Source organism: Saccopteryx leptura, chromosome 1, assembly GCF_036850995.1.
Source record: "Saccopteryx leptura isolate mSacLep1 chromosome 1, mSacLep1_pri_phased_curated, whole genome shotgun sequence".
Taxonomy (NCBI): domain Eukaryota; kingdom Metazoa; phylum Chordata; class Mammalia; order Chiroptera; family Emballonuridae; genus Saccopteryx; species Saccopteryx leptura.
Window position 1 is genome coordinate 372,866,295 of NC_089503.1, and position 17,748 is coordinate 372,884,042.

The window sequence follows — 17,748 nt, forward strand, 5'->3', positions numbered from 1 at the left end:
TATGTAAACAAAATTTCTTTATTATGGACTATTTGGTACTGCAAAGAATTTGAAAACCATAATATCAAAGACACTAAGATAAATGCATTTATTTACTACTTATTAAATGAAACTTATCACAGTAATCAGTATTCATTCTCTCAAGGGGTGTCATGTTTTACTACTTTAAAATGCTATCTAAGCCTGACTTGTGGTGGCACAGTGGATAAAGTGTCCACCTTCAATGCTGAGGTTGCTGGTTCAAGACCCCGGGCTTGCCCAACAAGGCATATCCGAGAAGCAACTACATACTACAAGTTATTGCTTCCTGCTCCTCCATCTTTCTCTCTCTCTCTTCTCTAAAAAAAATCCATAAAGTCTTAAAAAAAAAAAAGCTATCAGTTCCCATAACTGTTGCACTTCTTTGTCCAGGTTTAATGTTCAGCGTTTTTTTATATCTTTCCCAATGTGTCAAGCTTTTTGAGAAGAACAATATTAGTTTTTTTTTTAACCACTTTTCTCACCAGCAGCAAAAATACGGTAAAACTCTAGCATTTGAATGATCAAAGGCAGTGGTCCCCAACCCCTGGGCCGTGGACCGGTACTGGTCCGTGGGCCATTTGCTACCGGTTCACAGAGAAAGAATAAATAACTTACATTATTTCTGTTTTATTTATATTTAAGTCTGAACGATGTTTTATTTTTTAAAAATGACCAGATTCCCTCTGTTACATCCGTCTAAGACTCACTCTTGACGCTTGTCTCAGTCACGTGATACATTTATCCGTCCCACCCCAAAGGCTGGTCCGTGAAAATATTTTCTGACATTAAACCGGTCCGTGGCCCAAAAAAGGTTGGGGACCACTGATCTAAGGTAATAAGACAGATTTCAACTCATGTCTGATTTCAAATGTGGTGCTCTCTAGGCTAAACTGTTCTCCCAACATATTTACAGAGTACTAAATATGTAAATGTCATTCTACTGGGCCAATCACCTTGGAAAATTGCATGGTTATGTTCAGATGTCTAACCACTAAAGAAAAGTACTATCAAAATTCCTCCACCTATCAATATTGTTTAAGGGTAAGCATATTAATTAAAATAAATTTAAGGCAGTGTTAACTATTCAACACAGCCTATAACACTAATAATAAAACAAAGCCTCATGTCCTAATTTAAATTCCCACACAGAGATGTCGGCACCTCATGCTAACCATCTTATGAAGAATGACTACAGGGACCAACGCCCGGTAACATGAGAGTAAGTGGAAGTCTCTGCACTAGGCTGCAAGAAAAATGAGATCCTTTTTCTTAACATCATTTATGAACAGCTACAAGACATCCTTCTATTCTGAATTAATTTAACAGTAAAGGAATTATTTACATACTCTTCTTAATGTTTTTAGTTTGTGGATGTGGCTGAATTCCTCCAGCTGGTAGTCCATAGGTGCTTATTCGTTGTACAAGACTTGCTACATTCCCATGCCTTTCCCGTTTGACAGGCAAATGGTCATCTTTGGATTCTGTCTCTCTCTTAATTTCCTATAAAAGGGGAAATCAGTAAATATGAAAATAAGTTAATTTTATTAAATTCTCAAATGTGAAATAGCAAAACACAGGTACAGTGATTATTATATAAAACATACCAACAGTTTGCAACCTTTTTCTCTGCCCACACAAATTTAAAGAATGCAGCACACTTTGGCAACAGTGGCTCATTATGAATTTAAGTCTTATCAAAATTGGAGACACAGGTAAAGAAAAGGAGGATGAAACACCACCTCCACCCTAACACACACATTCACCCTGAAATACATAAACAAAGTCGGGGTAGACAAAGTTTCTATAAAGGGTCAAATAGTAAAAGACGTTAAAATCTGTGGGCCCTCCAATCTCTGTTGAAATAATGGACTCTGCCATTTGTAGTGCAGAAGCAGACTCATACTTAAATGAATGAGCATAGCTATAAGCCAATGAAATTTTATTTATAAACACTAAAATTTCAATTTCATATTGTTCACGTCATTAAAAGTTGTTCTTTTGACTTTTTTTTTCAACCATTTATAAAATTCTTAGCATTCCTGGCTCACAGACAATACAAAAACAGGCGGTGTTCGGATTTGGTCAGTGGGCCATCGTTTGATGACCCCTGTTCTACATAAGAGGCTAACAAAAGGTGGCAAATCTTCACGAAAAGAAGTATTAAGTTTTATTGGAAGACATAGACAGAAGGGAAGTTATGCCATGTTTGGCGATTTTAAAAACTCAGTATCACAAAGATATCAATTCTACCTAAAACTGATGTAATGATGCAATGCAATTCCAAAAATATCTCCCAGATTTGGGAGAGCAATGTAATAAAACAGGTTCTAAATTTGTATAGAAGAACAAAAGGCCTAGAATAGCCAGAGTACTTCAGGGAAAAGTGAGGGGGCCTTTTCTTTTCAATGGCTATAAAAGAAAACTATGTGACACTATATATTAGACAGTGTGGTACTGGCATAAAAACAGACATACTGATAAATAAAACAAAACTAAAAAATCATAAATTTGATTTGTAATAGACAAAAAATGAGAAAAAAAACCTAACCTTAAAATAGATGGTGCTTGTAAAACTAGTAGTCCACATTTAGGGTGTAGGAAATTGAACTGAATTCCTACTTCACATATCTGATATTAGAATCAATAATTTCTATTGTTCATTAAATTTAATACTGAATATATTATTCAATAATATATTTAATAATGTAACTTATTGTTCTATTTAATATCAACAATTTGATATTAAAATTAACCGTTAAAAAAAGTGAATCACGCCTGACCAGGCGGTGGCGCAGTGGATGGAGCGTTGGACTGGGATGCGGAGGACCCAGGTTCGAGACCCCGAGGTTGCCAGCTTGAGTGCGGGTTCGTCTGGTTTGAGCAAAGCTCACCAGCTTGGACCCAAGGTTGCTGGCTTGAGCAAGGGGTTACTCAGTCTGCTGTTGCCCCACGGTCAAGGCATATGAGAAAGCAACCAATGAACAACTAAGGTGCCACAGCGAAAAATGATGATTCTCATCTCTCTCCCTTTCTCTCTGTCTGTCTCTATCTATCCTTCTCTCTCACTTTCTAAAAAAAAAAAAAAAAAAAAAAAAAAAAAAAAAAAAAAAAAAAAAAAAAAAAAAAAAAGTGAATCACTATCCAGAAGATATTTTTCACATACAAAGTTAAAGAATTTCTATCTCTAGGTATCTGTGTCTATCGCAACATTAACCAGATGTTACTCTCTAACTGATAGAATTTCAAGTAATTTTGACTCCTTTATACTATTTCAAAACTATTTGATATTTGCTTTTTTTTTTTAACTATGCATATCATTTATGCAAGCAGAATAAAGGTTTTGCATTTTAGGAAAACACTTAGGTTGGTGGAGAGTTGTGAAAAATTATTCAAGTATAAATTATAGAAGACAAAATACTTTACAATATAGACAGCTTCCTTCATTTTTATAGGTAATGCACTTAAGAAAAAATACTTCATTTTGCTCTTAATATATGACACATCAACAATTGAAAATCTCAGTTTTCAGACTGCACTGAGTATTTTTCAAACTGATAACAAACACAAAATCTATGTAAGGACTGGTAGTTATAAACTCAACATGCCAAGGAGTATTCATTTTGGTTTCTTCTATCTCATGAGCTACCTCCATATATAAAATAATAAATAAAAGTCAACCCTGGCCAGGTGCCTCAGTAGACAGATTGTTGATCTGGCACACTGAAGTCATGGGTTTGATCCTGGGTCAGGGTTCATACGAGATACAACCAATAAGTGCACAACTAAATGGAACAATTAATTGGAACAATGAGTTGATGCTTCTTTCTCTCTCCTATCTCTTAAATCAATGGAAACATTTAAAACAATAAAAATAAGCTGTATCTCTGACAGCTATTACTGCTTTCTAATACAAAAGCTTTTCAATTAAATCTTATTCTAGGAAAGCAGCTCTTTAAGCTAATATAATTAGAACTACAGGTTCAGGAGACAAATGACTTGGGTACAAATCTTTGGTACTATCCTGTTTACAAGCTATAAAACTTAAGATATTTATGTTATCTCAATAAAAATTACATAAATAAATATATATAACTGAGACAATGTTTCCTATTTCTAAAAAAAATCAATTTACAACATATTGCTCAAGATCTAGAAACATTTTAAGGACCTTCAAAATTTTTTGAAACAATCATATCTATGAATATTAAAAATAATAAATCTACGGACAAAAGATTCAAAACGAAAGGGAGAAGCAAACTAAAATTATATTTACACACACACACACACACACACACACACACACACACTCACTCTCTCTCTCTCTCTACCCTAAATAGGAGAAACTCAGGTTCCAAATACACAGTGCCAACTAAGATGTTATCCCACAAGTACTAAATGGCCTTGAGGCTATAAGTAAAATTACAAATAAAGGTCCTGGCCAGTTGGCTCAATGGTTTATAGAGCATAAACCCAGCATACGGATGTCCCGGGTTCAATCCTCAGTCCAGGACACACAGGAGAAGTGACCAGCTGCTTCTCTTCTCCTCCCTCTCCCCGTTCTTTCCCTCTTCTCCTCTCGCACCCAGTAGCTCCACTGGTTCAAGTGTTGGCCTAGGTGCTGAGGATTGCTGGACTGGTCCAAGCGTCAGCCTCAGAAACTAAGGATTGCTTGGTTGGTTTGACATTGGCCGCAGACAGGAGTTGCTGAGTGGATCCCAGTCCAGCACATGCAGGAGTCTGTCTTACTACTATATTAACTCCTCTCACTTAAAAAAAAAAAAAAAAAGAATTACAAATAAAGTTTGCACGGTCTCCTCCCCCACCTCTTCCTGATACAATCTACCACCAGGCACCCACTTTTCTCTTTCTCTCTCTTCCTTTCCCCTCTCTTACCAACCTCTTCTTTTCTAGTTCCTGGACACATAGTACTTCCAAATTACTCTTTGGCTATCATCTTCAACAGCAGATTTTATTGAGTATCTATGAAGTGTCAGTAAGGCTTCCAGCATTTCTTTCTTCTTCTGCCCTTCACTGTCTTCTACTGTGTCAGCCAGTAAATAAAACACGTATTAACATTGTAGCACCCATTCTCTACCAACTTCACTTCCTTTCCTGACTCTGAAAATGATTTCAGGAGATCCAATAAGAAGAGTCCTCAGAGAGGACTTCAAAAGCAAACTCAAAAGAACTATCAGTCTCATTCCACAAAGGAGAAGAACCTCCCACACAGCAATGTCAGTCCAAAATTCTCCAAGAAAAAATACAACAGGGATAATTTCCAAACAGATAATATACTTTATTGATTGGTTTTATTTCATAGACAAGTGGTAAGAAGTAGCAAATTAAAGATGAGAAATACAAGCAAATGAAGAAGCTAAAAAAGATTGAAGTGAATATAATTATTCTTCATCTATTAAGATAATCAAAGATACTTAACTGATTGCATTAACTCAAAACAGGCACTTAAAAGAAGGTCAACAAAATTCAGACACCATTCCTTCATGTTGTAATAGATCTATAAAATAATTTGGTTATCTGATCATGCCCAGTGCATGACCATGACCTGAAAATAGAAATCAATTTAACTCCTATATCATAGACTCAAAGGTCACAAAGAATAGATAACCAGATAAAAGGGCAAGGGCTTCTTTACTCCTAAGTGAAAGAAACAGGTTGTCTAAACACTAAATTCCTAAACAGTTACAGATGTTAATGCTGATTAAAATTAGGGAATATACTTAATTATTTTAATTTTACATTAAGAATTTCCAAAATGTGTCACATAGAACTGAAACCTCCAATTTTACAGGAGCATAAGTCAGAAGATATGGGAAAGTGACATCACTAAATAATAAGGAATGTTAGAGTAAATGTTTACGGGGGTCTGCAGGTTATGACAGTTTCGAATTTACGAAGCTCACTCCCATATAAACTTTAAAAAATTAACATGTGTTAGTCCCTGGCCGTTTGGCTCAGCGGTAGAACGTTGGCCCAACGTGTGGAAGTCCGAGTTTGATTCCTGGCCAGGGCACATGGGAGAAGCGCCCATCTGCTTCTCCACCCCTCCCACTCTTCTTCCTCTCTGTCTCTCTCTCCCCTTCCCACAGCCAAGTCTCCGTGGGAGCAAAGTTGGCCCAGGCACTTGAGGACAGCTCTGTGGCCTCTGCCTCAGGTGCTAGTATGGCTCTGGCTGCAACAGAGCGACACCCAGATGGGCAGAGCATCGCTCTCCAGTGGCAAGCCGGGTGGATCCCAGTCAGGTGTATGTGGGAGTCTCTCTCTGCCTCCCTGCTTCACACCTCAGAAAAATACAAAAAAAAATGAGTAATAATAAAATAAAATAAAAATTAACATGTATTTCAGCTTATGCCATTAACATAGTACTTACTATGTGGGCAAACTAGTTTGGTGACTTAGGCTAGGGTGTATTTCGACTTACATCAATATTTGGGTTATATCACTGTCACAGGAACAGAACTGGGTGTAACCCAAGGACCCCCTGCATTTGGTATCCACACGCTGTTTCACCTTTGACTGCATCAACATTAGTCCCACATTTTAAAAAAAAGGTATCCAACCTAACACAATTTTTTAAAAGCATTTATTGATTTTTTGAGAGAGAGAGAGAGAGGGAGAGAAAAGAGAGAAAGGGCATGGAGTGGAGTTGGGTGGGGAGCAGGAAGCATCAACTCTCCCATATGTGCCTTGACAGGGCAAACCTGGGGTTCCCAACCAGCAACCTCAGCGTCCCACAGGTCAGGCCCAACCTAACACAATTGTTAACCCCATCCCTAAACCTTTTGCTTTGTGGAATATAAGTGATAGTATATAACTAGTGACCCAGATTTAATTAAACTGGATGTTCACACATAAAATAACAAGTGCAAAGTAAAATCACCAACAGAGAAAAATCTCCTTAATATGAAATTAATGTGTAGTTTCTTAATTATAACATATCAGAATTAAAGAAAACATGCACCTGAAACCTACATGATTTTATTTACCAATGTCACCCAATAAATGCAATAAAAAAATTTTTAAATAAAAAGTTAATAATTTTTTAAAAAAGGAAAACAGCAAAAATACAATAAAGGAGGAAAACTTACTCTCTCCTCTCCCAAATAAGGTATTCTTCATGTATTGCTCTCTCTCCAATGTGAACAAAGGGCCCCCATTTGCACTGCACCTCCCATTCGCAGGGGAGAGTATGAGAGGGGTGGGGGAGCTGTGTACATTCACTGGCATCCCACTCCTTCCCTTCTCCTGTCACAAACGCTAACTACAGCCAAGTGAAGTGGAGAAGAAAACACACTGAGGAATTCCTCTCTTACCCATATTCTTTCAGATGCATACACTGATGGAAACGAACTGAAAATACCCTAATAGTTTACAATGGTCACATTTTTCACACTAATTTTAATTTTTAAAAAAATGCTATTTAGCCCTGACCAGTTGGGTCAGTGGGTGGAGCATCAGCCCCGAGTGTGGAAGTCCGGGGTTGGATCCCCGGTCAGGGCACACAAGAGAGGCGACCATCTGCTTCTCTTCCTCTCCCTCTTCCCCTTCTCTCTCTCTCTCTCTCTCTCTCTTCTCCTGCAGCCAGTGGCTCAACTGGTTGGAGCACCGGCCCCGGGTGCTGAGGTTAGCTCGGCTGATTTGAACATCATCCCCAGACGGGGGTTGCTAGATGGATCCGGTCAGGGCGCATGCAGGAATCTGTCTATCTCCCCACTTCTAACTTAAAAAAAGCGCCCATTTGCTTCTCCACCCCCCCTCCTTCCTCTCTGTCTCTCTCTTCCCCTCCCGCAGCCAAGGCTCCATTGGAGCAAAGATGGCCCAGGCACTGGGGATGGCTCCTTGGCCTCTGCCCCAGGCGCTAGAGTGGCTCTGGTCGCGGCAGAGCGACGCCCCAGAGGGGCAGAGCATCGTCCCCTAGTGGGCAGAGCATCGTCCCCTGGTGGGCAGAGCGTCGCCCCTGGTGGGCGTGCCGGGTGGATCCCGGTCGGGCGCATGCGGGAGTCTGTCTGACTGTCTCTCCCCGTTTCCAGCTTCAGAAAAATACAAAATAATAATAATAATAATAATAATAATAAAAAGAAAATTAATGCTATTTGTGCTTTCAGCCCTAGGACAAAGGGGTTTTAGGGTGAGAATGGCAGGGGATAAGGGACAGTCTATCTATCTATGAATCAAGAGACACCAAGCCTGCCCTGGCCATGCAGCTAAGTTGGATAGAGCATCATCCCAATAATGCCAAGGTTGTGGGTTCAATCTCTGCTCAGGGTATACACAAGAATCAATCAATGGTGGCACAGTGGATAAAGCATAGACCTGGGACCCTGAGGTCCCAATTCAAAACCCTGAGGTCACTGGTTTGAGCACAGGCTCACCAGCTTGAGCGTGGCATCATAGCCATGATCCCATGGTTGCTGGCTCAGCTGAAGCCCCACACCCATCAAGGCATGTATGTGAAGCAATCAGTGAACAACTAATGTGACACAACTACGAGTTGATGCTTCTCATTCTCTCTCCCTTCCTGCCTCTCTCTCTAACACACAACACACACACACACACACACACACACACTCTAAAAAAATAAAATAAAAGAAAGTGGAACAATAAATCGATTTTTCTCTATCTAAAATAAAAAAAAAGACACAGGCCTACATGGAGATCTCTCTCTCAAGGCTGATAGACTCCTGGAGGCCACTGATGACACTGACAAGCGGGCACCGAGTACTGATCTGAACGACGAAAGGCAAACCAGGAAAACCCCTGCAGCCCCGGTCTGGTCATTAAGCTCTCCTGGTTTACATTATTACAACAGCAGAACCAAAATAAATTCATTCCTTTAAGTGGAAAAACTTTCACTTTCCAGCTAAGTCCCCGGTAAACACTAACAGGATTTTTATCATAATGTCTCAACTTTAAATTTATGATGTGAAAAGTAGAAAATAAAGGGGGATGAGAGTACAAATAATCTAGCTTAAAAGATTTCCTATAGAAAACAATCTATAAAATAGCTACCAAATTCTTAAAAGTAGGAGACTGAGGCAGCATTGTTAAAAAAAAGAAATGTACATACTTTTATAATAGATCCTTTTACAATGCTTGAATTTTGTTTCAACATGTATTATTACTTCAGTGATTTTTAATAAAAAACTTAGTGTGTCCACAAATAACAACAACAGCACTGAATGTCAAATTAATCTGGGCATTTAGAAAGATCTTAGTTTTGTGAGCACACATTACTAAATCTAAATCCTTATACATCTTTTATAGCATTATCTGTATTATTTCTCCATGCACATTAAAACCACAATGAGATACCACCTCACACCAGTCAGAATGGCGTTCATTAACAAAACAACACAGAATAAGTGCTGTCGAGGATGTGAAGAAGAGGGAACCCTCCTGCACTGCTGGTGGGAATGCAGACTGGTGCAGCCACTGTGGAAAACAGTATGGAGATTCCTCAAAAATTAAAAATGGAACTGCCTTTTGACCTAGCCATCCCACTTTTAGGAATATATCCTAAGAATACCAAATCACTGATTCAAAAGGAGAAATGCACCCCCATGTTTACTGCAGCATTGTTTACAATAGCGAAGATCTGGAAACAGCCCAAGTGTCCATCAGTGGACGAGTGGATTAAAAAGCTGTGGTACATGCCTGACCTGTGGTGGGGCAGTGGATAAAGCGTCAACCTGGAAACGCTGAGGTTGCCACGTCAAAACTCTGGGCTTGCCTGGTCAAGGCACATATGGGAGTTGATGCTTCCTGCTCCTCCCCCCCCTCCCCTCTCTATAATGAATAAAAAAAATTTTTAAAAAAAGCTGTGGTACATATATACAATGGAATACTATGTGGCCTTGAAAAAGAAAGAAATCTTACTTTTTGCGACAACATGGATGGATCTGGAAACTACTATGCTAAGTGAAATGAGCCAGGCAGAGAAAGAAAAGTATCATATGACCTCACTCATTTGAGGGATCTAATGAACAATGTGAACTAAGGGGCGGAATAGAGGTAGAGGCGGGATCAAAGGGACCAGAGGGAAAGCAGACAGAGGGAAGGGGGGTGAGAGGATGGAATCAGAGAAGGCAAAGAGATTAGCGAAATTATATATAAACAACAGCATTATAGAGAGCAGGAAAGCAAATCCTGGAAGGAAGAGGGGAAGGCAATAAGGGGAGGGTGGCAAGGGAGATGTCGAGGGTAACATGGGGGTGGGAGGGAGATATATTCGGTGGGACACTCAAATCTATGTAAACACTATAAATTAAAATCAATAAAAATTTAAGCCTGACCAGGTGGTGGCGCAGTGGATAGAGCATCGGACTGGGATGCGGAGGACCCAGGTTCGAGACCTTGAGGTCGCCAGCTTGAGCATGGGCTTATCTGGTTTGAGCAAGGCTCACCAGCTTGAGCCCATGGTCACTGGCTCGAGCAAGGGGTCACTTGGCCTGCTGTAGCCCCACGGTCAAGGCACATATGAGAAAGCAATCAATGATCAACTAAGGAACCGCAAGGAAGAATTGAAGTTTCTCATCTCCCTCCCTTCCTGCCTGTCTGTCCTTATCTGTCCCTCTCTATGACTCTCTCTCTCTGTCTCTGCCACAAAAAAATAAAATAAAATTTTTAAATGTAAAAAAAAAAGATTATTTCTCTTAATGAATGCAGTGCATATGGGATTCATAATATCATCAAAAGTAACCTGACACAAAACAAACTGCTTTTAATCAGTGTGTAAAGTATAGTTAATGTTTTACAAGACATAACAGAAAATGTACTATGATCTATCATAAATAACTACATACAACTTTTGCATTGTATCTGCTATTTTCACTGTAATTCCCAATAAGCAAATAAAAGTTGTCTTGCATTTACATAGTACGTATTCTGAGTTGTTTTCTCTTGTACTGTGTTTCCTGTTAATGAAAGTAAATCAAACACCAAACGATGTTCTCCTGATTTAAAGTTAGCTTCCTGAACTGTTGTTTTATTAAAGAAACCAAAACATCTAATACTTGAAAACATCACTGGGGTTTTCCCTAAGCAAATTAATAGTTTTCATAGAGGGATTAAAAAATTAAAAGTCATATAAAATCATATTGTCATTTCCTTCACTCTAATAATTCTTAAGGAAACAGTGAACTACCAACAGATTTAAAAATGCAATCATTCTTCTAGAAAAAGAAAAACTTAAAAAATCACGAAGACCCTTTCCATAGTAGCCATGTACATCAGATCATTTTATCCTGTATTGCTAATATTTTTAAAGAAGCTTTAAAAAAGATTTTTAAATACATTTATAGATCTAATGTTTCCTTAACCACGTAATCTATGGAATCTAAAAATAAAATGCCATTTTAAAATGTAAATTGTCAAATTTTCATTTAAAAAAAAAGAACAGCAGATTCAATTTAAATCTTTTATTCTAAATGCAAAAAAAGTTGCTAGAAGTTTAGGTCAAAACAAAAAAAAAAATCCAAATTATTTTACTTATCAACTTCCTGTAGTACGAGTGAATAACTTGTTTCCTTTTATATCAAAAAGTCTAAAAACAGTTTATCAAGTTCCAAGGACTTTTGAAAATGGTTCAAAATTTCATTTAAAATGTTTAAATATAACAATTCACTTACCAACACCTGAGACATCTTCTATGAACATATCCACTTGTTTTTTAAAGCACTCAAGTAAAATCACCGTAACAGTAACAGATCAGACAAAAACTTGTAGTACACCTCCAAGATCCGTATAAAGCACACAAGAAAGTTTCTTAGACAAGATAGCTGCTTTGAAGCTCAAAGATGAGCATTCCCTACCCTAACTACTGTCCTGCTGATACTCTTTAATATTTCTCTGCTTTCCCCATAACTGCCTGCTGTTCAATACTTGTAACAACTACCAACTGTGCCTTCTGCATTGGTGCTCCTCCTCCCTCCCCACCCAACTTCCTCTGACTCACTCGGTAATCAAACTATGCACTCCACCATATACAGAACTCATCAGTGTGCAGAGTTCACTAACATTCACTAAATGCCTACAACTAGTCAACTGCACTGGTAGCTACTTTCATTTGTTATCTTAAACTTCGGAAGCAAGTCATGAAAGAAAATAAAGGTATCACTGTGCTTATTATTACCCTTTTACTGAATGCTAATCTATTCTTGTGTTAATGATAACTAATATTACATTTTACTGAGCACTTTATAAAAACTTTAAAAAGAAAACTATTCGTACTCCACTTCTAAAGGAAAAACTCGTCTATATTGTGAGTTTTTAGCTTGTTAAGCATGTGCATTACAATCTCTACTTAAAAGCATCACCACCCAGAGTTCCCCTTATGGAAAGATAAAAGTACTTCCTATTCCTCCCACTAAGTACAGTTAAAAACTTGGGACATCAACAACAAGTGTGTGTGTGTGTGTGTGTGTGTGTGTGTGTGTGTGTGTAAAGTATATACATATAAAAGTATTGTGAAAAGTGGAAGAAGATGGCACATGCCGAGAGACCAAGTTCTTTTGACCCTGGTTAATTAGTTCACTGAGCTGTCTTTTCGCCTCATATATTCCAGCCAAAGTACTAGAGAAGCTGGCAACCTGGCCACCTGTAAATGCCAACGGGCAGAGAGGGGGAAAAGCTCCAAGAAAAGGGTGGCCTAGCAAGACAGAAAGCTCTTAAGAAAATTTCCACTCTATTGCAGTAAAATATCACAGAAAATAAACAAACAAACAACTATCACCCTATGCCCACCCACGCCAGCAAAAGCAGGCAGGGAGCCTAGACTTCCACCCTCACAAGGCTGTATGTGACAAGGCACCCCAACGACCACCACGACCCATGTCCTCAGCTAGGGCGGGGCCAGATGCAGAGCCAGGACTCTGCTCCAAGCCAGACAGGAATGAGCCTGGCAGTGTAGACCACAAGGCAACACGGAAGCACACGTGCACCTCCAGCAGGGAGGGTCTCAGGAGGACAACTGGAGCCTGAACTTCTAGGGCACCCAGAATTAACAAGAAGCTTCCCCACCCTTCTCCCACTCCAAGTTTCAATAGAGGCCAAATGGGGAACTGGCCATGGACATAATTCATTTTTCTTTTTTTCTTTTTTTTCTTTCATTTTTCTGAAGCTGGAAACAGGGAGAGACAGTCAGACAGACTCCCGCACGCGCCCGACCGGGATCCACCCGGCACGCCCACCAGGGGCGAAGCTCTGCCCACCAGGGGGCGATGCTCTGCCCATCCTGGGCATCGCCATGTTGCGACCAGAGCCACTCTAGCGCCTGAGGCAGAGGCCACAGAGCCATCCCCAGCGCCCGGGCCATCCCCGCTCCAATGGAGCCCTGGCTGCGGGAGGGGAAGAGAGAGACAGAGAGGAAAGCGCGGCGGAGGGGTGGAGAAGCAAATGGGCGCTTCTCCTGTGTGCCCTGGCCGGGAATCGAACCCGGGTCCTCCACACGCTAGGCCGACGCTCTACCGCTGAGCCAACCGGCCAGGGCCCATTTTTCTTTTTTTATTCAGCACAGGTTCCCTCTTTAGTTAAATATAAAGTTTAGATTTCCATCCAAGGTCCTCAACCAATCTTGATTTTTTAATTGATTTTAATTTACTGTGTTTACATAGATTCTAGTGTTGCCCCGAATGCATCCCCCTTGATTTTTTTAAAATACATTTTTACCACTTCTATCAGAACTTGAACACAATCCTCAGCTTTTAATAATGAGTTTTCACAGGTATCTGCTTTCTCATCTCCTTAGTCACTGAAGCAATCTTCCAAAGGCATTTTATTTTAGCCTCCTCATCTTCTAAGAACTACCTTTTCCTTTACAAAGGACTCAATAACAAGAAAAATCATTTCTACATTTTTCTTCAAATATAAGACTACTTACACAGAAAATTCACAATTAGTGTTACTCTAAGGAACCAGAGCTTACACAAATCCTGACACATTCAAAGCTTTTTGATTGTCTAGTTCTGTGGTTCTCAAAGTGTGCGCCCTAGAAGATTTTCAAATGTGCCCTATGGTATTCCAGAGAAATATGTGCCTGTTAGGAACCAAAAAACCAATAGGGTTTTTGGAGTTTAGATTTTTGAGGGACAGAGGTATGGGGAATTGGCTATAAGCTGATAGTCTGCCCAACCCCGCACCTCACTTGCCTGATTAAATTGCAAAAGGCTGTTAAGCTGTGGTGCTGGATTGTTTACACTACTCGCCATGTTCCCTGGAAAGACTGGAGGCAAGTTTCTTCTATCCTTTGTTTGGTGTCAAGTTAAGATGATATGTATGGTGGAGGTTTTCTGCATTCAACAAAATTAAGAGTAAAAAGAGAGGAAGTCTTCAATGTATTGACGAGGAAATGAGAGTTTGCCTTTCAAATATATGCCAAAACATTGAAGAAATCGCTAGGACACATCAGGCTCATGTTTCTCATAAATACAAGAATGAAAAAACTTAAAACATTTGTGCTGGGACCTGCCGAATTTACTAAATCTTACTAAGAATGTATCTATATATATAAAAAGATAACTTTTTCTCACCGCTCTTTTTTACGAATTCTAAAAGCATAAGTCAAAAAATGTAACATAAAAATGTTTTTTAATGTCAGAATAAATTTAATTTTGTAATATTTATTTCATTTAATTACAAAAGCATGCTTGGACTTTATATTTTTTTCTTTATTATTTGACTTAATTATTATAACACATTTCTCAGAAGTTTGTATACAGTGCGTCTACAATTATTTGTAAGATTTTAAATGTGTCCCGACTTCAAAAGTTTGAGAACCACTGACTAGTTTCTCAGCAAGTCAGCCTACGTTTAAATAAACTTTATTTGTTCTAACACTATCACTACTACCAAAATAAGAGTATTCCCCTAGAGACATAGGCTCATCAAGCTAACTTCTTGTCCTGTATTTTCTCATTTAAATTACTTCATTTTTGTCCTTTCTTAAAAATGATTAACATTTTAAAGGGCAATTAGAAACATTCTACCTGATTTACCCATTTTTATTATTAATACTTGATTTGACAGTATCTGGCATATAATAGGCACTAAAAAAAAAATCCTATATATTTGCTAAATAAATAATTTAGCTGACTTTCTTCTCCCATTTCCCCATTCCAAAATGGATGGATAGTTCCTGAGCAAGAAAGTAACAGGATGAAATAATAAACTCCACCATATAGCTACATGCAAGACATATATATACACACACATAATCAAATTCCTACCAACAACCCAAACAGGTAGGACTTCCCATTTTCACCTAAGAAGAAACATATGCTCTAGAGCAGTGGTTTGCAACCTTTTTACACTTGGGACTGGTGAAAATAGGAGAATTATTCTGGGGCCACTAAGGCAGATATCACCGAGCATAAGCGAATTTGACTAAGATCATCAAGTCTATAATCTTCATGCAACAGCAGGCAGTTAACTCTTTTGTGGACCGCCACTGGACTGCGGACCAGTGGTTGAAAACACTGCTCTAGAGTGAAGCATCTTTAGGAAGCACACAAGGTAGGTGTGTGCATGTGGGTAATGGAGGAGATGAAAGAAGAATCAAACAGAGGTCTATACATCCTAATTCCAATGGCCACGTACCTTTCACAGTGCCATGCTATCTTCTTGAAATACCTTCAGTACAGTAGTTGGCAACCACAACCATCACATTGAGCCTATCTTACTCTACTTTCAGGAATCCTTCTCAGAGGGAGTAAATTCCGTATCTCCTCTGCACTCTTCTGTGCTTTACTGGCCAAATAACTTCAGAGGTGCTATCCCAGCACACCCAACTTAAACCATCAATGCCATTTCCATCCCACCACCCCTCACTCTTTTCTTTCAAAGCACCCATGACTATCAAAAATTATCTTTGTCCATTTCGTTTATTTTTTCTCACTTGTCTGTTTTCCCCCACCATTAAAATATAAGCTCATGAAGAGGAAAATTACCTTTTATTCAACTGTATCCCTAGCATCTATAAAAAGTCCTAGCACACAGAACCTCGGTATATATATATATTTGAACAAATGAATGAATAGCAAATCAAAAAGAATAAAACAATCAAGAGGCGTGGTATAGGGGAAGATATGCCACCATATTGCTACTGATCTTAGTTTAAGATAGCTCAATAGAAGGTATCATGGAAATTTAGTTTCTTACCAAGGGCACTGAAGAGACTCATCAATGGAAGAAAATAAAAAACTCTGCTATAGCCTGACCTGTGGTGGCGCAGTGGATAAAGCATCGACCTGGAAATGCTGAGGTCGCCGGTTCGAAACCCTGGGCTTGCCTGGTCAAGGCACATAGGGAGTTGATGCTTCCAGCTCCTCCCCCTTTCTCTCTCTCTCTCTCTGTCTCTCCCTCTCCTCTCTAAAATGAATAAATAAAAAAACAAAACGACTGTATCTTGAATTTCTTTGAAGAAAAAAAAAAGAAAAAAAAAACTCTGCTATAATCATATGCTAGGATTATGTGTGTATATATATGTCTTGCATGTAGCTATATGGTGGAGTTTATTATTTCATCCTGTTACTTTCTTGCTCAGGAACTATTCATCCATTTTGGAATGGGGAAATGGGAGAAGCAAGTCAGCTAAATTATTTATTTAGCAAATATATAGGATTTTTTTTAGTGCCTATTATATGCCAGATACTGTCAAATCAAGTGTTAATAATAAAAATGGGTAAATCAGGTAGAACGTTTCTAATTGCCCTTTAAAATGTTAATCACTTTTAAGAAAGGATAATTAGAAATCGGGACACATTTAAAATCTTACAAATTGCTGCAAGAAGACATGTGGCTGATGAAAACTACATGTTTCAAGGACAGCTTACTGAGAAATATCCCTTCTTGGTGCTAAAGTTGCTATTAATCTTATTTGCAATTAAGAAAAATGCTCGTATTTTACTTATATCTAACACAAGTCACTAACTGGAGCAAACTCTGCATGTAAGCATATACTTTCTTTTTCTGTATGATTCCAAAATAGATATTTTTTTTTTTTCATTTTTCTGAAGCTGGAAACAGGGAGAGACAGTCAGACAGACTCCCGCATGCGCCCAACCGGGATTCACCCGGCACACCCACCAGGGGCGGTGCTCTGCCCCCCAGGGGGCGATGCTCTGCCCATCCTGGGCGTCGCCATATTGCGACCAGAGCCACTCTAGCGCCTGAGGCAGAGGCCACAGAGCCATGCCCAGCGCCCGGGCCATCTTTGCTCCAATGGAGCCTTGGCTGCGGGAGGGGAAGAGAGAGACAGAGAGGAAAGCGCGGCGGAGGGGTGGAGAAGCAAATGGGCGCTTCTCCTGTGTGCCCTGGCCGGGAATCGAACCCGGGTCCTCCGCACGCTAGGCCGACGCTCTACCGCTGAGCCAACCGGCCAGGGCTGATATTTTTTTTATTAAGAATTAGTTTCTGGCCTAACCGGGTGCTGGCGCAGTGGATAGAGCGTCGGACTGGGATGCAGAAGACCCAGGTTCGAGACCCCAAGATCTCCAGAGCTTGAGCGAGGGCTCATCTGGTTTGAGCAAAAGCTCACCAGCTTGAGCCCAAGGTCGCTGGCACAAGCAAGGGGTTACTCGGTCTGCTGAAGGCCCGCGGTCAAGGCACATATGAGAAAGCAATCAATGAACAACTAAGGTGTTGCAATGCGCAATGAAAAACTAATGATTGATGCTTCTCATCTCTCCGTTCCTGCCTGTCTGTCCCTGTCTGTCC

General features: G+C 39.5%; 1 protein-coding gene across 3 annotated transcripts in view; it reads right to left on the reverse strand.

Annotated features, from left to right (window-relative positions):
• CD2AP (CD2 associated protein) overlaps positions 1-17,748 on the reverse strand; it is a 109,064-nt gene that overhangs the window by 58,540 nt on the left and 32,776 nt on the right. For 2 of the 3 annotated variants that reach the window (XM_066359244.1, XM_066359242.1), the window contains exon 3: positions 1,368-1,521. In XM_066359244.1, coding sequence (XP_066215341.1) covers positions 1,368-1,521 — 154 coding nt within the window. Of the gene's footprint in view, positions 1-1,367; positions 1,522-11,666; positions 11,928-17,748 lie in introns of those variants that run through there. The other variant, XM_066359245.1, reaches the window with a different exon arrangement.